The sequence below is a fragment of the Azolla caroliniana genome, unplaced genomic scaffold (genome assembly GCF_043228905.1).
Source record: "Azolla caroliniana isolate FFs.n. ecotype wild unplaced genomic scaffold, voAzoCaro1.0.p SCAF_11, whole genome shotgun sequence".
NCBI classification, from domain to species: Eukaryota; Viridiplantae; Streptophyta; class Polypodiopsida; order Salviniales; family Salviniaceae; genus Azolla; species Azolla caroliniana.
This window is the reverse complement of record NW_028230446.1, coordinates 16,445,930-16,471,274: the sequence shown is the minus strand read 5'-3', so window position 1 is coordinate 16,471,274 and position 25,345 is coordinate 16,445,930. Positions and strand designations below refer to the sequence as shown.

Genomic DNA, 25,345 nt, shown 5'->3' with positions numbered 1-25,345 from the left:
TCTTGTTTTAGGGTGCAACCAATATTGAACTGATGACTTATTGGATTGTAGCCGATTACTCTACCACTAAGTTATGCACCGTTGATGGATTCGGTTATTTAACTCCAATATCAAACAAGATTCTTGGCAATTGTATTTGCATCACGTTCATGTGCAGAGATTTGAAATTAATAATCTTAGTATTCGATTACTCCACCATTGAGTTGTGAGGTTGTAGGAGGCAATATATACTTTTCTTGCTTTAGGGCACAAGGAGGATTAAATTAGTGACCCATCAAACTGCAACCGATTTCTCTACCATTTAGCTATGCACCCATGATTGGTTCTTTTGTTTATACCAATGTCGAAGAATACTTCTTGACGATAGTATTCATATCATCTTAGATTTGAAACATTCGACACATAATGCATTTGCATGTCTCGGTTATATTTGACACATAAACGATAAGCATGTTCCTTTGCAAAGATTTGAAATTAATAGTCTCGGGTTCTGAGTCTTTTCGGAGGTAATATATACTCTTGTTGATTTAGGGCACAAGGAGGATTGAACTAATGACCTATCGCACTACGACCGATTATTCTACCACCGAGGTATGCACCTATTATTCGCTGTTGTGTTTATTTCAATATCCTGTATTAAACATGTCTTATCAATAGTATTCATATCATCTTAGAATATTTCTTATAGCTAGTATTCATATCATCTTAGATTTGAAACATTTGACACATAAGCAATATGCATGTTTGTGTGTAACAATTTGTAATTAATATTCTTAGGGTGTAAGTGTTGTTAAAGATAATACCTAATATTCTTGTTTTAGGGTGCAACCAATATTGAACTGATGACTTATTGGATTGTAGCCGATTGCTCTTTCAGAGAGCTATGCACCCTTGATGGATTCGTTTGTTTAACTCCAATATCCAACAAGATTCTTGGCAATAGTATTTGTATTATACTCGTGTGCAAAGATTTGAAATTAATAATCTTAGTTTTTGACTGTTGTTGCAGTTCAGCCTTGATGTATTTGAATCGGGCCAAACGTAACTAAAACCCTTAGTAGACATACAGTCAGGCAACATGCCTTCGCACTCTCCATTTCCCGAAATTCAGTACCATATTTGACGTAACAGAGATATGCAAGTTCCTCTATACGAGGTAACATGAAGTTGTGAGTGTTATACGAGGTAATCTATATTCTTCTTTTTTTAAGGCACAAGGAGGATTAAATTGATGACCTATCGGACTGCAACCAATTGCTCCACCATTGAGCTATGCACCCATGATTGGTTCTTTTGTTTATTCCCATGTCCAAGAATACTTCTTGCCGATAGTATTCATATCATCGTAGATTTGAAATATTCGACATATAATGCATAGCCATGTTTCTGTTATATTTGACACATAATCGATATGCATGTTCATTTGCAAAGATTTGAAATTAACTATCAGGATTGAACGGATAACCTATCAGACTGCAGCCGATTGCTCTACCAATTAACTATGCACCCTTGATCAATTCTTTTGTTTAACTCCAATATCCAACAAGATTCTTGGCAATAGTATTTTTATCATGTTTGTGTGGAATGATTTGAAATTAATAATCTTAGTTTTTGAGTGTTCTTGCTTTAAGGCACAACGAGGATTAAATTGATGACGTATCGCACTGCAGTCGATTGCTCCACCATTGAGTTATGCACGCATGATTTATTCTTTTGTTTATTCCAATGTCCAAGAATACTTCTTGCCGATAGTATTCATATCATCTTAGATTTGAAACATTCGACACATAATGCATATGCATGTTTGTGATATATTAGACATACAGTGAGGCAACATGCATTGGTGCTCTCCATTCACCAAAATAAAGTGGCATATTTCACACAAATGGGATACGAATGTTCCTATGCAATAATTTGAAATTAGTAAGCTCAAGTTGTGAGTGTTGTAGGAGGTAATCTATACTTTTCTTGATTTAGGGCACAAGGAGGATTAAATTGATGACCTATCGGACTGCAACCGATTGCTCCACCATTGAGCTATGCACCCATGATTGGTTCTTTTCTTGATTCCAATATTGAAGAACACTTATTCCCGATAATATTCATATCATCTTAGATTTGAAACATTCGACACATAATGCATATGCATGTTTGTATTATATTTGACACATAACGGATACGCATCTTCTTTGCAGAGATTCGAAATTAATAATCTCGGGTTGTGAGTGTTGTTGGAGGAAATTTATAGTCTTCTTGATTGAGGGCACAAGGAGGATTCAACTGATGACCTATCCCACTGCGATCGATTGTACTACCACCGAGCTATCCAATTATTCTTCGTTGTTGTGTTTATTCCAATATCCTGTATTAAAGACGTCTTATCAATAGTATTCATAAAATCTTAGAATGTTTCTGATAGCTAGTATTCATATCATCTTAGATTTGAAATATTCGACACAGAAGGCATATGCATGCTCGTGTGTAACATTTTGTAATTAATATTCTTAGGATGTAAGAGTTGTTAAAGGTAATACCTACTCTTCTTGTTTTAGGGCGCAACCAGTATTGAAATGATGACCTATCGGACTGCAGCCGATTGCTCTACCACTAAGATATGCACCCTCGATGGATTCGTTTATTTAACTCCAATATCCAACAAGATTCTTGGCAATAGTATTTGTATCATGTTCGTGTGCAATGATTTGAAATTAATAATCTTAGTTTTTGAGTGTTGTTGCAGTCCACCCTTGATGTATTTGAATCGGGCCAGAACTAATCAAAATGCTCAGTAGACATACAGTGAGGCAACGTGCCTTCACGCTCTCCATTCGCTGAAATTAAGTGCCATATTTGAAACAGCGGAGATACAAATGTTCCTATGCAATAATTTGAAATTGATAACATGAAGTTGTGAGTGTTATACGAGGTAATCTATATTCTTCTTGCTTTAGGGCACAAGGAAGATTAAATTGATGACCTATCGGACTTCAACCGATTGCTCTACCATTGAGCTATGCACCCATGAATGGTTCTTTTGTCTATTCCAATATCCAAGAATACTTTTTGCTGATAGTATTCATATCATTATAGATTTGAAATATTCGACACATAATGCATATCCATGTTTGTGATATATTTGACACATATGGGATACGCATATTCGTTTGCAAAGATTTAAAATTAATAATCTCGGGCTATGAGTGTCGTTGGAGGTAATTTATACTCTTAGAAATTAAGAACACAAGGAGTATTGAACTGATAAGCTATCGCACTGCAATTGATTCTTCTACCACCGAGCTATGCACCTATTATTCGTTACTGTGTTTATTCCGATATTCTGTATTGAAGATGTCTTATCAATAGTATTCATATCATCTTAGAATGTTTCTTATAGCTAGTATTCATATCGTCTTAAGGCATATGCATGTTTGTGTATAACATATTCTTAGGATATAAGTTTTGTTAAAAGGAATACCTAATCTTCTTGTTTTAGGCCGCATCCAGGATTGAACTGATGACATATCGGATTACAGCTGATAGATCTAACAGTCAGCTATGAACCCTTTATCCATTCTTTTGTTTAACTTCAATATCCAACAACATTGGTGGCAATAGTATTTGTATCATTTTCGTGTGCAAAGATTTTAAATTAACAATCTTAGTTGGTGAGTGTTGTTGCAATCTACCCTTGATGTATTTGAATCGGGCCAAAAGTAATCAACGTGCGTTCGCGCTCTCCATTCACCGAAATTAAGTGCCATATTTCACACACATGGGATACGCATGTTCCAATGCAATAATTTGAAATTAATAACATGAAGTTGTGAGTGTTGATGGAGGTAATCTATATTCTTCTTGCTTTAAGGCACAAGGAGGATTAAATTGATGACCTATCGCACTGCAACCGATTGCTCCACCATTGAGTTATGCATGCATGATTTATTCTTTTGTTTATTCCAATGTCCAAGAATATTTCTTGCCGATAGTATTCATATCATCTTAGATTTGAAACATTTGACACATAATGCATATGCATGTTTGTGATATATTTGACCCATGAGGGATACGGATGTTCGTTTGGAAAGATTTGAAATTAATAATCTTGGGTTGTGAGTGTTGTTGGATGTAATTTATAGTCTTCTTGATTGAGGGCACAAGGAGGATTCAACTGATCACCTGTCGCACTACGATCAATTGCTCTACTGCCAAGCTACGCACCTCTTATTAGTTGTTGTGTTTATTCCAATATCCTGTATTAAAGATGTCTTATCAATAGTGTTCATATCATCTTAGAATGTTTCTTATAGCTAGTATTCATAACATCTTAGATTTGAAACATTCGACACATAAAGCATATGCATGTTCGTGTGTCACATTTCATAATTAATATTCTTAGGATGTAAGAGTTGTTAAAGGGTTTACCTACTCTTCTTGTTTTAGGGCACAACCAGGATTGAACTGATGACCTATCGGATTGCAACTGATTGCTCTATCACTGAGCTATGCACCCTTGATGGATTCGTTTGTTTAACTCCAATATCCAACAAGATTCTTGGCAATAGTATTTGTATTATATTCGTGTGCAAAGATTTGAAATTAATAATCTTAGTTTCTGAATGTTGTTGCAGTCCACCCTTGATGTATTTGAATCGCGCCAAAAGTAATCAAAACCTTCAGTAGACATACAGTAAGCCAACGTGCGTTCGCGCTCACCATTCGCCGAAATCAAGTGCCATATTTGACACAGCAGAGATACGCATGTTCCTATGCAATAATTTGAGATTGATAACATGAAGTTGTGAGTGTTATACGAGGTAATCTATATTCTTCTTGCTTTAGGGCACAAGGAGGATTAAATTGACGATCTATCAGACTTCAACCGATTGCTCTACCATTGAGTTATACACCCATGATTGGTTCTTTGTTTTATTCGAATATCCAAGAATATTTCTTGCCAATAGTATTCATATCATCTTAGATTTGAAACATTCGACACATAATGCATATGCATGTTTGGGTTATACTTGACACATAATAGATACGCATCTTCATTTGCAAAGATTTCAAATTCATAATCTCGGGCTATAAGTGTTGTTGCAGGTAATTTATACTCTTGTTGAGTTACGGCACAAGAAGAATTGAAGTAATGACATATCGCACTACGACCGATTATTCTACCACCGAGGTATGCACCAATTACTCGTTGTCCAATATCCGGTATTAAAACCGTCTTATCAATAGTATTCATATCATTTTAGAATGTTTCTTACAGCTAGTATTCATATCATCATAGATTTGAAACATTCGACACATAAGGTATATGCATGTTTATGTATAACATTTTGTAATTAAAAATCTTAGGATGTAAGTGTTGTTAAAGATAATACCTACTATTCTTGTTTTAGGGCGCAACCAGGATTGAACTGATGACCTATCGAATTGCAGCTGATTGCTCTATCACTGAGCTATGCACCCTTGATGGACTCGTTTGTTTAACTCCAGTATCCAACACGATTGTTGGCAATAGTATATGTATCATGTTTGTGTGCAAAGATTTGAAATTAATAATCTTAGTTATTGAGTGTTTTTGTAGTCCACCATTGATGTATTTGAATAGGGCCAAAAGTAATGCAAACCCTCAATAGACATACAGTGAGGCAACATGCGTTCGTGCTCTCCATTCGCCGAAATTAAGTACCATATTTCACACACATGGGATACAAATGTTCTTGTACAATAATTTAAAATTAATAAGCTCAAGTTGTGAGTGTTGATGGAGGTAATCTATACTTTTTTTGCTTTAGGTCACAAGGAGGATTAAATTGATGACCTATCGGACTGCAACGGATTGCTCCACCATTGAACTATGCACCCATGACCTATCGGACTACAACGGATTGCTCCACCATTTAGCTATGCACCCATGATTGGTTCTTTTGTTTAATCCAATGTCCAAGAATACTTCTGGCCGATCGAATTCATATCATCCTAGATTTGAAACATTCGACACATAATGCATAGGCATGATTATGTTATATTTGACACACATTTGACACATAATGCATAGGAATGATTATGTTATATTAGACACACATTTAACACATAATGCATATGCATGTTTGTGTTATATTTGACACATAAGGGATACACAAGTTCGTTTGCAAAGATTTGAAATTAATAATACAGGGTTGTGAGAGTTGTTGGAGGTAATTTATAGTCTTGATGATTTAAGGCACAAGGAGGATTGAACTGATGACCTATCACACTGCGACGGATTCTTCTACCACCGAGCTATGCACCTATTATCCGTTGTTATGTTTATTCCAATATCCCGTATTAAAGAAGTTTTATCAATAGTAGTAATATCATCTTAGAATGTTTCTGACAGCTAGTATACATATCATCTTAGATTTGAAACATTCGACACATAAGGCATATGCATGTTTGTGTGTAACATTTTGTAATTAATATTCTTAGGATGTAAGTGTTGATAAAGATAATACCTACTATTCTTGTTTTAGGGCGCAACCAGGATTAAACTGATGACCTATCGGACTGCAGCCGATTGCTCTACATCTAAGCTATGCACCCTTGATGGATTTGTTTTTTTAACTCCAATATCCAACATGATTCTTGGCAATAGTATCTGTATCATATTCGTGTGCAAAGACTTGAAATTAATAATCTTATTTTGTGAGTGTTGTTGTAGTCCGCCCTTGATGTATTTGAATCGGGCCAAAAGTAATCAAAACCCTTGCTGTTGCATTCCACCCTTGATGTATGCATAGTGATGTGCCATGTACTCGTTGTATCCGAACTGCACAATAGGGTTCTTCTAGCGGTTAGATCGGCATAATTGCTCATTAGGTGATGTCAAGGCCTTTCTGGACGACGCGGGCTTTGGTCTTGAAGGCCCGTCATTGGTCTTCCCTGAGTCGGATTCCGATTGATCCGACTCGTCCCTATCTGTGCCTTACTCCAGCATTTTCTTGTTTCCCTTTTCTTTGCGCGTAAGCCGTCTCTTCGGTTCCCTGCGCAGGGAATGCACAGCAGAGTCTCCACTACTCCCCGGCTCTTCATATGAATGGTTAAACTGACTCAGTCGCTCATTCGGTCCACTTAGCCGAAATGAGATCAGACTCTCTTCAAGAGTTCCGACTTCGCTTTCATGAGGGGGAATCTCAGCCTCGCTGACCTTATCTTCAGAACTCGGATTGGAGCCGAGTCCCGGAGTCGGAGGCAAGTACCAAGATGAGGATTAGTACTAAGGGAGGTGTAGAACTCTTGAGAGAAGGAGAGAGTGAGGGGAAGAGAGAGAGAGAATGAGGATAGCAAAAGATACATATTATGTTACGGGAATATACAATAGTAGCTAGGAGGCTTAAGACTGGCGTTGAACTGATTTGGTTCGAAATAATGCCTTGTGCCTCCTTTTAGTGTTCTCAAGAGTACTCTTGAAGTTTCTAGAATGTTCCAGAGAAATCTGGAATATACATCAATTTTCTAAAGTAAAATCTAAATGAAAATAATATTTTTTGTATTACAATATATACTCTAATGGTCAAAAGCTCGACCCATGTAACATAGGGTCATGGGTTTGAGTCTGGCCATATCACGACAATAACACTTATAACCCTTTTGTTCGTTCGAACAGCTGACCAAGATACACTTCTCAGCTTTCGCGTCAAGCTTCCTCCGCTTCTCCTTCGGCACATGCTCATAGGCGATGCTACTGAAAACCCTCAACTGTCGTAGATTCGAGTCTTGGCATATCATGACACTATACACCCTTTATAACGATGAGTGTCACGAGTCATTTTTGATTGAGGACCCGGATTGTCTGGATATTGACGATGGAAATCTTCAAGAAGTGCACGAGCATTGGTCACATTCTCTATTGGTTCCCAAGTACGCTCGCTGGGACTATATCCTAGCCAATCGACTAAATAGTAGAGCTTGTTGCGAACAATCTTGGAATCGAGGATGGCGGCAACCTCATACTCAGGTCCATCTTCAAGCTGGATTGGGGGTGGAGGTTGTTTAATATGACCTGGGATGGTGTTGTCTTGATAGGGTTCGAGGAGAGAACTATGAAACACCGGATGTATCCGAAGTTGTGGAGGTAGATCGAGACGAAAAGCGACATCATTAATTTTTCCGATAATACGAAAAGGACCTAATCGCCAGTAATCCAACGAAGCACTTCTTTAAAATGCTTAAGGTCACTTGTAACCTCTCCTCCGGCTACCACCTGCAAACAGACGGCCAAGTAGAACGAACAAATCAAACGCTGGAGCAGTATCTTCGGTGCTTTTTAAGCTATCGTCAAGATGACTGGGCGGATATTCTCCCCTTCACCGAATTTGAGTATAATAATTCTGTCCACTCATTGACAAAGGTGACACCATTTTATGCTTACACAGGCTGTCACCCCCGGTGGTGTGTATTTGAAACCCAAGAGTTACCTACAAATCCTTGTGCAGAGCGGCTACGTAAGATACAAGCGAATTTATCTACTCATCTACAACAAGCTCAACAAACACACAAGGTTTACGCGGATCATCATCGACTTCCATCCAATTTTGACATTGGAGATCGAGTGTGGCTACTACGACGACACATCAAGACTACTCGCCCATGTGACGATTCTCGGTATGGTCTCCGGATGCACGACTCCCGACCTGGCCATGCTCAGGTGGATTGTGTACATCAAGTCCCTGAACCCAGAGATATGACACATCTCAGGAAAAGATAGCGTCATGGCCAATATGCTTTCTAGAGCAAGGTTCGAGAACAAGGACGACATGGTATTGGAAGAAGAAGAAGTCGGCGCAAACTTCTTCAAATCGGCGAGGACGAGGGTAAACAGGCGAAGCACTCCTCCCTGAACGAGTTTGATGAGGACGACTACGATGGGGAGTTGCTTCTAACCGGGAGATTACTAAGAACAATGATGATGGACGCCTCGATGAGTAGGGAAGAAGCAAGTCAGCTCCAGAAAAAGGCGTACCGGTACTTCCGGCGGAACGCGAAAATCTGGAGGTTCCCGAAGAGGCGAAATGATGCACCGCTCCAGGTAATGGCACGGGTAGAGGATCGAGGGAGACTAATATCAGAATTCCACGAAAGCCCTTGGGCCAGGCACTGGGGCACATGGGGCACGTTCGAGAAGCTAAAGGAGAAATATTGGTTGTCGGGCATATATAAGAGCGTGCACGACTTCGTGTCAACGTGCGAAAGCTGCCACATGCACTCGGTGGTTTGACACCGCGACAAACTGCACCCAACATACCCACCGACCGTGCACTTCAGGTGGATGGTCGACTTAGTGAAGATGCCGATGGGAGAAGGCTAGAAGTGATACCTGGTGCTAGCAAGGGAATACCTAACGAACCAGGTCGAGGGTTGAGCACTAACAAACAAGACCACCGCGGCAGTGTGCAAGTTTCTGATCGAGGATGTCAGATGCCGATACGGGTGTGTAGGAAATATTGTGGCTGACCGAGGGGAGCTAAATGCAGAGGAGGCCAAGGAACTGTTTGATCGGTTAGGCGTAAAACTGTCCCTCACAACGGCGTACAACCTGGAAGCAAATGGAAAGATCGAACGAGGCCATAGTCCGATCATAAAGGCCATTGTGTACGCGTGCGAAGGACGAGTTGGCGACTGGCTGAGGTTGCTCCCTTACGCGTTATGGGTAGACAGGACTACCCACAATTCGGTGACATGGTACATGTCGACGGAACTTATGTATGGACACAAACCCATCATGCTAGTGGAGCGGACGATCACCTCCTGGATGGCGATCAATTGGGCTAACGAAATGAGTCAAGAAGAGTTGTTGGCAACACGCATCCGACAACTCGAGCGGAGGCCGGAGGACGTGGAATCGGCCACGGCAAGGGTGAAAGAAGCGAGAATCCGGAACAAGGCCAGGTTCGACCAAACACACCGGTGTCGTGAAGATTTTGGTAATGGTGTGAAAATCACATAAAACTATAAAAGGATGGAGGTCTTGAAACGAACATAAGAATCGAACATCTAAGTGCATCTAAGTGTCAACTTATGTGGGTATGAAGTTTTGCAAAAAAAAAGAAGAAAAAGAACTGTGAAATATCCCACATAGATAGAAAAGTTAAGGCCCTAGCTATATAAGCACATTGAGATCCCTTATTTTTCATTTGTGCTAAGAGAACTTTGGCCACTTTGTCTAGATGGATGAATGTGGCCAAATTCCCAAAAAACGACTAGCAATAAAACCAAATCGGAACCGACCGATAAAATGGAAACCAAACCGAAACCGGCCGGTAAGCAAACCGGGACCGGTCGGTAAGCAATCCGGAACCGGCCGTTAAGCAAACCGAAATAGGAACCGGCCGGTAAGCAAATCGGAACCGGCCGGTCAGTGGCGGATCCGACGACGGAGGCGTCAACTGGCGGCGGAGCCGGCGACATCCAGCAAACCGGCTGCATCCGACATCCGAATAGATATATAAATAAATAAATATATATATGTATAGATATATACACAAGGAGTGCAAGTGTGGATTTGAACCTTGCACCTCGAAGTTGAGAGTCTATAGGCTTACCACTAAGCCAAGACATTTTCATAAAATAATATTATTGTCATTATAGTTTTACATGTAAATTCTCATACATGAGACCTTAAATGAGTGACGTGGTTATCATGCACCACATGTAATACATGAGTGCCAAATGGCAAACATGCACTTTATGTATGTCTTGTACCCTCAAAGCATGAGGGCATTTATAAAAGAGGGGAGGAAAAAGATGAAAGGACTAATGTAAAATTTTCGATGATCAAATAAGAGACTTGTAACCTTTTTGTTGATGTATCTTGGCTCTCAAATCTAAAGTTAAAAGTTCGATCTTATCTCTCTCAATCTAAAGTCAAGTGTTTAATCTCAATCTATCTTAAATACTTTCTCGCTAAAGCTTGTGCCAACTTCGAATCCTTCCGGTCAAGGACCCCGGTGGTTCCGCCTCACGATCCGCGCTTAGTGACAGATCTTCACGACACCGGCTCCGGCCGAAGAAGATCGAGGAAGGCGATTGGGTATTAGTTTACGATAGCAGCCTCGACAACCAACATCGGTCTATGCATAAGTTCGCAAAATGGAGGTTTGGGCCATACATGGTAATCAGCGTCAACGACAACGCGATGTATGATCTCGAGGAGCTCGACGGGACTCGAATGAGGACACGAGTGGCCGGAAAGCGGATAAAGGCCTTCAAGAGGCGGAAAGAGACCCAACGGTGGGAGCCGAAAATAGTAGTTCAGAAGAGGAGGACGAGTAGTAGAAGGCCCCGGAATCCCTCACTAAATTCGCTATCTGGCACATACCGAAGGATGTGCGGTTTGGTGGGGGTGAATGTCGTGAAGATTCCGGGCCATAGGAGAAACCATGTGAAACACACGGGAACACGGGTGTGCATGAGTGCACATCCCTACCGAATTAAACTATGTAAATACTAGGTATTGGTAGGATGAGGGGTCCTAAGTAGTTAGAGCATTAATAGGAGTTCTGACATCGCGTAGGGGGGAGAGTTACGAGGAGAACGAATCGAGGAGTGAATTTGGGGAGGAAAGTGACAGGTCTTAAAGGCTTTTGTAATGGTCGCTCCTTGCGCTATAAGAGGGGCGGCCTCAGACTAATTTAGGGGTGATCTGGAGATGAAGAAGAGAAGCAAATGAGCTCTACAGTCCATCACCGGCTCTGATCCGGTTGTAATCGTGTACTGTGTCGTGCGTGCGTTTTGATTAATATAACCCTATTTACTTAATACCAGTTGTTCACCACGTCTCTATCTGTCTATCTGTGTGGGTGTCCATGGCTACACACAACTCTCTCTCTCTCTCTCTCTCTCTCTCTCTCTTTCACTACAATTCTCTATTTACCCACGGTCTCGGTGCCTCCGCGAAGTGCAGATTCTTCCCCTCTCACTTCCCTGATTCCTTGGGTGAAGATCCCCATGGACCTGCCCCATTGGGGAATGGGAGCCTGTCCCTTTGTGGCCTTGAGCTCAAAGGGATAACAGACGGAAGAAGAGATTAATCACACAAAGTGAAATAGATCGTGACAAGGTTAAATAAGCTCATTGCATTATAAGGCTCGATGCCCCCAAAAGATTAAAACCGCGGCCATTTAGGCTGGACCCAAGCACGACAAAAGAAATGACAGTGACTAAAGGAAGAGAGAAGGAAACCTTAAACCTTCCTAACTACTACCATGATGACCGAACGAAACCCTAAACGAAATAGACGAAGAAGAAATAAAAGCCTAACGGTCTAACCCGGTGATCCCTCACTCCCTTTTACAATAGTAAGGGGTGAGGCACATTACAACCCAATTCTTTTTCTTCACTTATTTCCATTCCCTCTAGAAATGAATCTAAGGAAAAGAAGGGAGAGGAAATTTCATATGTTCCCAACAAAATATATATCTACATCTTATCTAAATCATGAGATACCCCTACCCCCATCAAATTTTACATTTAAAGGCACATTCACACATTTACAAACACGCATTAACTAATTGTGCATGTAGTCATTTACAGACTTCCATACATACACACCATTAACACACTTACATACACACATGCACGACAGACACTTAACATGTTGTTCACAGAAGTATACTTTGTTTATACAAACACAAGTAAAAATTCATATGCACTTATGCATTCACATGCACATCGAAACATTTCCACATTCACACATACACAAGTCATTAGAAGCTCATATAGATTTAGACATTCGGGTGAGTGCATATTTGCCAACTAATCTACATTAAAGTAGATTATGACTGATAACACCATTGATAATCAATAATGCCATTGACATGCACGTAAGTATTTTTGGAGACATTGGTGGCCCTCATAAGTGGGGTGTTAGTATTGTGGGTGGCAAGGTTGGGGATATGCCGATCACAAATAGATAGATAGATAGATTATATTATCGTCTTCGGAGGTCAAATATAGAGAGATGTATCGCTTTCACTAAAATCAAAACCCATTGTATGTCAAGAAGAACACATCTTGTAAACCCTGAAACAATACTTGATATTCATGTTCTTCACTAGTAAACCGCAAAGATAAAGGAGAGACTACAAATCCTGCACATTAATGCGATAGTTTTTTGTTGTAAAGCAAATTGTGGTGGCTATTTCATTCATTTCTTTTATTTATCATGAGTACATTCATTTTGGAGTGACTTTAGTTAGAAACGGGTGGTGATGTCCCGCCCCGGGATGCATCCACTGTCAGACGTCTTCTTCAGGCCGTCGCCGTACGGGAACAACGTGGATGCCAAGTCAGCCACCTCCGCCCTGCTGGCATTTAGTGACGTGGCGAGCGCACGTGCAGGCACCTGGAACAGCGACAGGCTGGCGGACTGCATGCACACGCACGCACACACACACACACGTAACATACATACAAAAAACATATGTAAGATGATAAGCTGTTTGAAACACAAGCAAGAGACATATAAAGAATGAATGAATGAATGAATGAATGAGGAGCTAATGGAGTGTGTGGGTATGGGAATGAACCAACCAGGGTGCCCGGGTTCTGGCTGTTGAGGGCGGAGATGTAGTCGGCTGTCACTTTGCCGACGTTGATCTCGAAGTGGAGGAGCCCGCGTGGGAAGAGCGTCACATCGCCCGGGTACAGAATGTTGATGTGTGGAGTCCCTATTTGTTTTTGAAGAAAATTCAATCATTAAATTAGATGATATGATGAATCCATCTAATTTAAATGCCTGCTAACACTACTAGAAAAGAATAATTTTAAAGACAATTTGTTTCAAACTTGTGCGCACCCGAGGTGTCGACGAATCCGACTTGGAGTGGTCCCCCGGAGATGAGTGTTAGGATCTCGGTCGCACGCGGGTGAGTGTGCGGCAGGTTCACACCGCACGGCACCATCTGGAACCGCACGTACGTGATCCCCTCCGACCTAAAACCAAATATAAGGAACCATCGGTCACTTTAAAGACAGAGGAGCATGTTAAAGGGCTTAGGTGTTAGAAGAATGAATGTTGTATATTACATGGTGAGGGGTAGGTTGGTGATGTTGACCGCGGCCCTAATACCTCCGCTGTCTCGTGTGACGGCACCATTAGTTAACAAATCTCGGAGGACGAATTGACTCTCCGGTGCGGTCGTGGGGATATCCACCAACGGATCCGGATCTGCTCCATTAACCATTGTCATCATAACCGCCATCATTATATTGATTGACAAACCCAAGATGGGGATCAACGCATTCATGGCCATAATGATTAGGACTCTGAAATAAGAGTTGAAACGGAAAGTATGCCGGGATATAGATAGATAAGTCACTAAGACCAAACAAATATTTTACTCAAGAGTGTTGGTTACTCTTGCTTCTGCTGCTTCACTTGGCAACAATGCCTATTTATATCCATATATTTATATTTATAATTGCCTGTGCGCGTGTGTGGATTGCTCAGTCATGATCGTCTCCAAATAGAAAACATAATTAGTCTCCACATCAACAATCCTAGTCTAGTCTTTGTCTTTGAATGGTTTTACATTTACCGTGTGGCCCATGCCATGTCTAATTGTTATTCTTTCCGTAAGGAACCTCCAACTCTAGTATACTTAATCTATTTTCCAAATGACACGGTAAACAAGAGGGTATCATTTGATATCGACTCATATATTGGCTTCTAGTTGAATTTTTCTCATTCTTTTCTATGGTGTAGGGGGTGTTTCTTATATTATTTTTTGTGTCTCTCTAGCGTTTGTTCATTGGCCTCTCAGGTACTCTATTTGATCTTAAGTGAGTTGTGGTGTATGCACTTAGATTCCATTAGATATTTTTTAACATCCATAGAGATACCGATATTGATCCATGGGATCTAAGTACAAAATTTTCTCAATGTGTGTCACCTTTTTAAGAAGGGAGATTCATACTACGACACACAAAATCCCATTGTGTTAATTAAGGCATACACTCAAGTCATTGCCCCCTCTTAATACATCAGCATAGTTTTCATAAATTGCACTATATGCAAAGCATGTAATAAGAAAGTGATCCTTCACTAGCCCTAGGACGTGGGGGAAGGCAAGTGAAAGCCAATAGTTTTGTGTTCCTCTAATAGTAGGTATGAGAGTGGCACCCTATCTTTCAATATGGTTTATCTTATTTATATTGCTTACCCACTACCAACGTAGTAGTTGATAAAACATAGTATTATGTGTTGGTTTTGTGATGAAGTTGATGAATTAATACGTTGGAACTATTTGAGAGACAATATTAATCATTATTTGGATTATTCATGTCGAAACTAGGCATGTGATACTAATGTAATATTTGTTGCCAATGAAGGATTCAACTAACATTCCATTCCAATAATATAATTACTCGTGTCTGAAAACAAAAATGCTCGTATTGTTAACATTCAAAGGAAATACTACACAATATTAGGTGGAAATTCTATCCATTTCCTTATAACATAAACTATTACACACATTTTAATTGACCAGGATGGAAGAAAATAACAAGTGTTATGTGAACACATAATATAATGCAAGAACATGTAAAGTCCATCCATACCTTAAATGATTGGGAGCTACATTGTAAATAATATGCTGCATACTTACAAATTTTCTACAAACCACTACATGTACTTCCTTTACAAACCAACTCCCTTTACTTATCTTGGTTTTGACTTACACAGTTGATTAATAGGTTTATCATTGTAAAATCATCCCTAATTTGGTAAAATAGACTTTGCCTTTGTTAAATTTGCTCTCTCTCTCTCTCTCTCTCTCTCTCAACTGGCAAGAGCTTACTCTCAGAATGATAAGAAGCAAGAGAAGGGATATAAACGAAACATAAAGCTTGTTATCTAGTTCGATGCAAGATGTGGAAAATTAGTTTGGATGATCGAAAACTGTTGGGAAACATGACCTTCCGAATGGGAAGAGAAGATCCAAGTTGATGAGTAACTCGGCCTAGGCCAAAACCGAAATCTAGGATATAGCCAACTTGGGAGACTATATTTGTAAACGGGTGGAAATGTGCCCCATGTGGGGTATGTATGTAAATAGCCAAAAAGTTGTATAAGTATAAATACAACTAGGGCAAACTTTAGTAAGGTGTAGTCGATCATTGTTGTATCATTGGGTTGTGAGTTCCAGGAAGGTCGTTGCCTCTATAACTAAGTGTGTGAGAGAGAGTGTAACTCTGCAGCCGTCTGTTGACGAAGAAGATCTCGAGGTCGTTGCCTCCGAGTTTTTTATTGTACTCCTCTCTATATAGTGATCAGTTTTGGGGTTTGTGGACTCCACGTGGTTTTTCTCGATTTGGGTTTCCATGTTAAATCTTATGTCCCTGTTTCTAGTTGTATTTCTGTCGTTTTTCTATCTATGCACATTCATCTTGATTTCTTCACCCGAATATACGAATAAGCAACTGGTTGTGTCCGGTCACGATTTTCAACTGAAACAACACACTTACTTCATGCTGCATTGCATAGATTCCTATGTAAATGAGGCATTTTTGCAATGTCAATGGGTCATGAGATGGGAAAAATGTCGATACTCACGCTCCACACGTTATAATACATTTGTTGCACCAAAATACAAAACCATATTCTTCACCAAACTAGGAAACCACACACTTCAATTCATGTTAGAGCGAATCCCATTGTCTGTCATCCGAACCATTGCTTCCATGCTATTTAGCTCACATGCACTACAATGTGACATGGGGGGTTGGGGCACATGTGATAAGAGTAGTTGACAATACACATATTGCTTGAACCAAGATTAGGAGTCTAAGCACTTTGATACAATGCTCTGCCCTTGATCACATTTGATTATGCTTTTCACACATCTTCGACCAAACCCAATCCTTGCATAAATTTCTCTATCATTCACAATGTGTAATCTCGATTTCAACATTTAGTAAATTTATTGAACATCGAGAGTCGCTACCGACTTTCACATGTAGGTCCTATTTGACCTTTGAAAACAATAACAAAATCTCTCTTTGTCTGGAATTTCAAAATTTTGACCGACCACATTCCCACAAGCGAAAATGTCAACTGGAAAATGTAATTTTTTTAGCGCATACCAAATAAAATAAACATTTTTTAGAGTAAATGTCAAAAAATAGAGTATTCGATCCTTTTAGTAACATCATAGACTTGACACAAGTTCCTCTTGAATTTGCAATAAAAAAACTAACCAAAGGTTGAACATTATTGCGTATACAAACTTTACGACATTGACATAATCAAGCACCAAAAAATAAGTATGAACATTTATTATTGTCTAAACCTATAGATCAACAAATGTTATAGATTAGTAATATAAGGGGTGGGAAGATAATGTATTCCGCAATACAAAATGCCCTTTCTAATATTCAGATGCAAATTGGATCTGCTACACAGAAGTGGATAGGTTTATTTACTCCATTGGATGTTTTAATTGGAGTTAAAGCCTATATTGGGGAACAAGAGTGTATGATTTTTTTCCAAAAAAAAAAACTACTTCCATTAGTTAAGGCGATGTACGTAGGATAATTTACAACTCATATCTTACAAGCCAGCAAAACACTTTGACCCGCTCGGGAAGGGATGAGTTCCATATACTACTCCTGGTTCTATCCACGAAGACTGAATCGACACCTACATGGGCCCACTTGTTGGCACACTTCTCACGATACCAACCTAACTTTCTCCCCAAGCGCGTCGAGTATTCGAAGAAACCTAATGATTTATCTTGTTCTCCCTTCCACGTATATTCAGGATCCCATGTTAAGCACTTGATCCCACAAGGATGATTAAACTGACGACCTATCTGACTGCAATCGAATGATCTACCATTGAACTATGAACTCATAATTGGTTCTTTTGTTTATTCCAATATCCAAGAATACATTTTGTCAATAGTATTCATATCATCTTAGATTTGAAACATTCGACACCTAATGATTATGCATGTCTGTGTGTAACAATTTCAATTAATATTCCTAGGAAGTGTAGTTAAAGGTAATCCCTACTTTTCCTGTTTTAGAGCGCAACCAGGATTGAACTAATGACCTATCAGACTGCAGCCGATTGCTCTACCACTGAGCTATCCACCCTTGGTGAATTCATTTGTTTAACTCAACTATCCCTTATATTGTTCGAGGTAACTTATACTCTTCTTGATTTAGGGCACAAGGAAGACTGAACTAATGACCTACCGCACTACGACCGATTGTTCTACCACTGAGCTATGCACCTATTATTCGTTGTTGTATGTATTCCAATATCCTAAAGGTCTTATCAATAGTATTCGTATCATCTTAGAATGTTTCTTATAGCTAGAAGTTATGGGTGCAAGTCACATAAAATATGTGCCTTTCTTCAAATTGCTTTAGGCCACAAGGATATCATCTTAGATTTGAAATATTTGACACATAAGGCATATGCATATTTGTGTGTAACAATTTGAAATTATTATTCTTAGAATGTAAGTGTTGTTAATGAAAATACCTACTCTTCTTGTTTTAGAGCCCAACCAGGATTGAACTGATGACCTATCAGACTGCAGCCGATTGCTCTACCACTGAGCTATGAACCCTTTATGGATTCTTTTGTTTAACTCCAATATCCAACCAGATTGTTGGCAATAGTATTTGTAACATTTTCGTGTGCAAACATTTGAAATTAATAATCTTAATTGGTGAGTGTTGTTGTAATCCACCCTTGATGTATTTGAATCAGGCCAAAAGTAATCAAAACCCTCAATAGACATACAGTAAGGCAACGTGCGTTCGCACTCTCCATTCGCCGAAATTAAGTGCCATATTTGACACACATGGGATACGCATGTTCCTATGCAATAATTTGAAATTAATAATATGAAGTTGTGAGTTTTGATGCAGGTAATCTATATTCTTCTTGCTTTAGGGCACAAGGAGGATTAAATTGATGATCTATAGGACTCCAACGTATTGCTCCACCATTGAGCTATGCACCCATTATTGGTTCCTTTGTTTATTCCAATGTCCAAGAATACTTTTTGCTGATAGAATTCATATCATCTTAGATTTGAAACATTCGACACATGATGCATATGCATGTTTTTGTTATATGTGACACACATTCGACACATAATGAATATGCATGTTTGTGTTATATTTGACACATAAGGGATACACAAGTTAATTTGCAAAGATTTGAAATTAATAATATCAGGCTAGGAGTGTTGTTGGAGGTAATTTATACTCTTGTTGATTTAGGGCACAAGGAGGAATGAACTGATGACCTTTCGCACTATGATCGATTCTTCTACCACCGAGCTATGCACCTATTATTCATTGTTATGTTTATTCCAATATCCCATATTAAAGAAGTTTTATCAATAGTAGTAATATCATCTTAGAATGTTTCTGACAGCTAGTATTCATATCATCTTAGATTTGAAACATTCGACACATAAGGCATATGCATGTTTGTGTGTAACATTTTGTAATTAATATTCTTAGGATGTAAGTGTTGATAAAGATAATACCTACTATTCTTGTTTTAGGGCGCAACCAGGATTGAACTGATGACCTATCGGACTGTAGCCGATTGCTCTACCACTAAGCTATGCACCCTTGCTCGATTCTTTTGTTTAACTCCAATATTCAACAAGTTTCTTCGCAATAGTATTTGTATTATATTCATTCGCAAAGATTTGAAATTAATAATCTTAGTTTGTGAGTGTTGTTGTAGTCCACCCTTGATGTATTTGAATCGGGCTAAAATTAATCAAAACCCTCAGTAGACATAGAGTAAGGCAACGTGTGTTCGCGCTCTCCATTCGCCGAAATTAAGTGCCATATTTGACACACATGGGATACGCATGTTCCTGTGCAATAATTTGAAATTAATAAGCTCAAGTTGTGAGTGTTAATGGAGGTAATCTATACTTTTCTTGCTTTAGGGCACAAGGAGGATTAAATTGACGACCTATCATACTGCAACCGATTGCTCTACCATTGAATTATCCACCCATGATTGGTTCTTTTGTTTATTCGAATATCCAAGAATACATCTTCCCGATAGTATTCATATCATCGTAGATTTGAAACATTCGACACATAATGACTATGCATTTTTGTGTTATATTTGACACATAAGGGATACGCATGTACTTTTGCAAAGATTTGAAATTAATAATCTCGAGTTGTGAGTGTTGTTGGATGTAATTTATACTCTTGTTCATTTAGGGCACAAGGAGGATTGAACTGATGACCTATCCCATTGCGACCGATTATTCTACCACCTATTATTCGTTTTGTTGATTATTCCAATATCCTGTATTAAACACGTCTTATCAGTAGTATTCATATCATCTTAGAATGGAAACATTCGACACATAAGGCATATGCATGTTTGTGTGTAACATTTTGTAATTAATATTCTTAGGATGTAAGTGTTGTTAAAGGCAATTAATATTCTTAGGATGTAAGTGTTGTTAAAGGCAATACATACTCTTCTTGTTTTAGGGCGCAACAAGGATTGAACTGATGACTTATTGGACTGCAGCTGATTGCTCTACCAGTGAGCTATCCACCTTTGCTAGGTTCTTTTGTTTAACCCCAATATTCAACAAGTTTCTTCGCAATAGTATTTGTATAATATTCATTCGCAAAGATTTGAAATTAATAATCTTAGTTTGTGAGTGTTGTTGTAGTCCACCCTTGATGTATTTAAATCGGGCTAAAATTAATCAAAACCCTCAGTAGACATAGAGTAAGGCAACGTGTGTTCGCGCTCTCCATTCGCCGTAATTAATTGCCATATTTGACACACATGGGATACGTATGTTCCTGTGCAATAATTTGAAATTAATAACATGAAGTTGTGAGTGTTATACGAGGAAATCTATATTCTTCTTTCTTTAAGGCACAAGTAGGATTAAATTGATGACCTATCGGATTGCAAGGAATTGCTCCACCATTGAGCTATGCACCCATGATTGGTTCTTTTATTTATTCCAATGTCCAAGAATACTTCTTGCCGATAGTATTCATATCATCTTAGATTTGAAACATTCGACACATAATGCATAGGCATGTTTCTGTTATGTTTCACACACATACGACACATAATGCATATGCATGTTTGTGTTATATTTGACACATAAGGGATACACAAGTTCATTTGCAAAGATTTCAAATTAATGATATCAGGCTGTGAGTGTTGTTGGCGGTAATTTATATTCTTGTTCATTTAGGGCACAAGAAGGATTAATATGATGACCTATCGCACTGCGACCGATTATTCTACCACCGAGGTATGCACCAATTATTCGTTGTTGTGTTTATTCCAATATCCTGTATTAAAGACGTTTTATCAATAGTATTCATAAAATCTTAGAATGTTTCTGATAGCTAGTATTCATATCATCTTAGATTTGAAATATTCGACACAGAAGGCATATGCATGCTCGTGTGTAACATTTTGTAATTAATATTCTTAGGGTGTAAGTGTTGTTAAAGATAATACCTACTATTCTTGTTTTAGGGTACAACCAGGATTGAACTGATGACCTATCGGACTGCAGCCGATTGCTCTACCACTGAGCTATGCACCCTTGATGGATTCGTTTATTTAACTCCAATATCCAACAAGATTCTTGGCAATAGTATTTGTATCACGTTCGTGTGCAAAGATTTGAAATTAATAATCTTAGTTTTTGAGTATTGTTGCAGTCCACCCTTAATGTATTTGAATCGGGCGAAAAGTTATCAAAACCCTCAGTAGACATACAGTGAGGCAACGTACGTTCGCGCTGTCCATTCGCCAAAAATAAGTGCCATATTTCACACACATGGGATACGTATGTTCCTATGCAATAATTTGAAATTAATAAGCTCAAGTTGTCAGTGTTAATGGAGGTAATCTGTACTTTTCTTGCTTTAGGGCACAAGGAGGATTAAATTGACGACCTATCAGACTGCAACCGATTGCTCTACCATTGAATTATCAACCCATGATTGGTTCTTTTGTTTATTCCAATGTCCAAGAATACTTCTTGCGAATAGTATTCATATCATCTTAGATTTGAAACATTCGACACATAAGGGATACACAAGTTGGTTTGCCAATATTTGAAATTAATGAGATAAGGCTGTGAGTGTTGTTGGAGGTAATTTATACTCTTGTTCATTTAGGGCACAAGGACGATTGAACTGATGACCTATCGCACTGCGACCGATTATTCTACCATCGAGGTATGCACCAATTATTCGTTGTTGTGTTTATTCCAATATCCTGTATTAAAACCGTCTTCTCAATAGTATTCATATCATTTTAGAATGTTTCTTACAACTAGTATTGATATCATCTTAGATTTGAAACATTTGACACATAAGCAATATGCATGTTTGTGTGTAACAATTTGTAATTAATATTCTTAGGGTGTAAGTGTTGTTAAAGATAATACCTAATATTCTTGTTTAGGGTGCAACCAATATTGAACTGATGACTTATTGGACTGTAGCCGATTGCTCTACCACTAAGTTATGCACCCTTGATGGATTTGGTTATTTAACTCCAATATCAAACAAGATTCTTGGCAATAGTATTTGCATCACGTTCATGTGCAGAGATTTGAAATTAATAATCTTAGTATTCGATTACTCCACCATTGAGTTGTGAGATTTGTAGGAGGTAATATATACTTTTCTTGCTTTAGGGCACAAGGAGGATTAAATTAGTGACCCATCAGACTGCAACCGATTTCTCTACCATTTAGCTATGCACCCATGATTGGTTCTTTTGTTTATTCCAATGTCGAAGAATACTTCTTGACGATAGTATTCATATCATCTTAGATTTGAAACATTCGACATAATGCATTTGCATGTCTCGGTTATATTTGACACATAAACGATAAGCATGTTCCTTTGCAAAGATTTGAAATTAATAGTCTCGGGTTCTGAGTCTTTTCGGAGGTAATATATACTCTTGTTGATTTAGGGCACAAGGAGGATTGAACTAATGACCTATCGCACTACGACCGATTATTCTACCACCGAGGTATGCACCTATTATTCACTGTTGTGTTTATTTCAATATCCTGTATTAAACACGTCTTATCAATAGTATTCATATCATCTTAGAATATTTCTTATAGCTAGTATTCATATCATCTTAGATATGAAACATTCGACACATAAGGCATATGCATGTTCGTGTGTAACATTTTGTAATTGATATTCTTAGGATGTAAGAGTTGTGAAAAGTAATACCTACTCTTCTTGTTTTAGGGCACAACCAAGATTGAACTGATGACCTATCGGACTGCAGCCGGTTGCTCTTTCAGAGAGCTATGCACCCTTGATGGATTCGTTTGTTTAACTCCAATATCCAACAAGATTCTTGGCAATAGTATTTGTATTATACTCGTGTGCAAAGATTTGAAATTAATAATCTTAGTTTTTGACTGTTGTTGCAGTTCAGCCTTGATGTATTTGAATCGGGCCAAACGTAACTAAAACCCTTAGTAGACATACAGTCAGGCAACATGCGTTCGCACTCTCCATTTCCCGAAATTCAGTACCATATTTGACGTAGCAGAGATATGCAAGTTCCTCTATACGAGGTAACATGAAGTTGTGAGTGTTATACGAGGTAATCTATATTCTTCTTTTTTTAAGGCACAAGGAGGATTAAATTGATGACCTATCGGACTGCAACCAATTGCTCCACCATTGAGCTATGCACCCATGATTGGTTCTTTTGTTTATTCCAATGTCCAAGAATACTTCTTGCCGATAGTATTCATATCATCGTAGATTTGAAATATTCGACATATAATGCATAGCCATGTTTCTGTTATATTTGACACATAATCGATATGCATGTTCATTTGCAAAGATTTGAAATTAATAATCTTGGGTTGTGATTGTTTTCAAAGGTAATTTATACTCTTGTTGATTTAGGGCACAAGGAGGATTGAACTGATGACCTATCGCACTGCAACCGATTATTCTACCACCGAGGTATCCACCTATTATTCGTTGTTGTGTTTATTCAAATATCCTGTATTAAAGACGTCTTATCAATAGAATTCATATCATCTTACAATGTTTCTTACACCTAGTATTCATATCATCTTAGATTTGAAACATTTGACACATAAGTCATATGCATGGTTGTGTTTTAACATTTTGTAATTGATATTCCTACGATGTAAGTGTTGTTAAAGGCAATACCTACTCTTCTTGTTTTAGGGTGCAACCAGGATTGAATTGATGACCTATCCGACTGCAGCTAGTATTCATATCATCTTAGAATTGAAACATTCGAGACATAAGGCATATCAATGTTTGTGTGTAACATTTTGTAATTAATATTCTCAGGGTGTAGTGTTGTTAAAGATAATACCTAGTATTCTTGCGCAACCAGGATTGAACGGATAACCTATCAGACTGCAGCCGATTGCTCTACCAATTAACTATGCACCCTTGATCAATTCTTTTGTTTAACTCCAATATCCAACAAGATTCTTGGCAATAGTATTTTTATCATGTTTGTGTGCAAAGATTTGAAATTAATAATCTTAGTTTTTGAGTGTTCTTGCTTTAAGGCACAAGGAGGATTAAATTGATGACGTATCGCACTGCAGTCGATTGCTCCACCATTGAGTTATGCACGCATGATTTATTCTTTTGTTTATTCCAATGTCCAAGAATACTTCTTGCCGATAGTATTCATATCATCTTAGATTTAAACATTCGACACATAATGCATATGCATGTTTGTGATATATTAGACATACAGTGAGGCAACATGCATTGGCGCTCTCCATTCACCAAAATAAAGTGGCATATTTCACACAAATGGGATACGAATGTTCCTATGCAATAATTTGAAATTAGTAAGCTCAAGTTGTGAGTGTTGTAGGAGGTAATCTATACTTTTCTTGATTTAGGGCACAAGGAGGATTAAATTGATGACCTATCGGACTGCAACCGATTGCTCCACCATTGAGCTATGCACCCATGATTGGTTCTTTTCTTTATTCCAATATTGAAGAATACTTATTCCCGATAATATTCATATCATCTTAGATTTGAAACATTCGACACATAATGCATATGCATGTTTGTATTATATTTGACACATAACGGATACGCATCTTCTTTGCAGAGATGATTTGAAATTAATAATCTCGGGTTGTGAGTGTTGTTGGAGGAAATTTATAGTCTTCTTGATTGAGGGCACAAGGAGGATTCAACTGATGACCTATCCCACTGCGATCGATTGTACTACCACCGAGCTATCCAATTATTCTTCGTT

At 38.5% G+C, this 25,345-nt stretch overlaps 1 protein-coding gene and 4 non-coding genes across 5 annotated transcripts; all 5 read right to left on the bottom strand.

Annotated features, from left to right (window-relative positions):
* Positions 1-13,240: 13,240 nt before the first annotated feature.
* LOC147858078 (germin-like protein 5-1) lies at positions 13,241-14,333 on the bottom strand. The gene is made up of 4 exons (XM_087327388.1): positions 14,074-14,333; positions 13,844-13,980; positions 13,579-13,715; positions 13,241-13,414 (listed from the first exon to the last, which is right to left on the bottom strand). The coding sequence occupies exons 1-4, from the start codon at positions 14,298-14,300 to the stop codon at positions 13,241-13,243; spliced, it is 675 nt and encodes a 224-aa protein (XP_087183514.1). The 5' UTR covers positions 14,301-14,333.
* A 3,739-nt stretch (positions 14,334-18,072) lies between these two features.
* On the bottom strand, positions 18,073-18,144 carry TRNAC-GCA (transfer RNA cysteine (anticodon GCA)). The gene has a single exon. It is a non-coding gene; the product is annotated as a tRNA-Cys (tRNA).
* Positions 18,145-18,554: 410 nt separating this feature from the next.
* TRNAC-GCA (transfer RNA cysteine (anticodon GCA)) lies at positions 18,555-18,626 on the bottom strand. The gene has a single exon. It is a non-coding gene; the product is annotated as a tRNA-Cys (tRNA).
* Positions 18,627-19,575: 949 nt separating this feature from the next.
* Positions 19,576-19,647, bottom strand: TRNAC-ACA (transfer RNA cysteine (anticodon ACA)). The gene has a single exon. It is a non-coding gene; the product is annotated as a tRNA-Cys (tRNA).
* A 1,913-nt stretch (positions 19,648-21,560) lies between these two features.
* Positions 21,561-21,632, bottom strand: TRNAC-GCA (transfer RNA cysteine (anticodon GCA)). The gene has a single exon. It is a non-coding gene; the product is annotated as a tRNA-Cys (tRNA).
* Between the last annotated feature and the right edge of the window lie 3,713 nt (positions 21,633-25,345).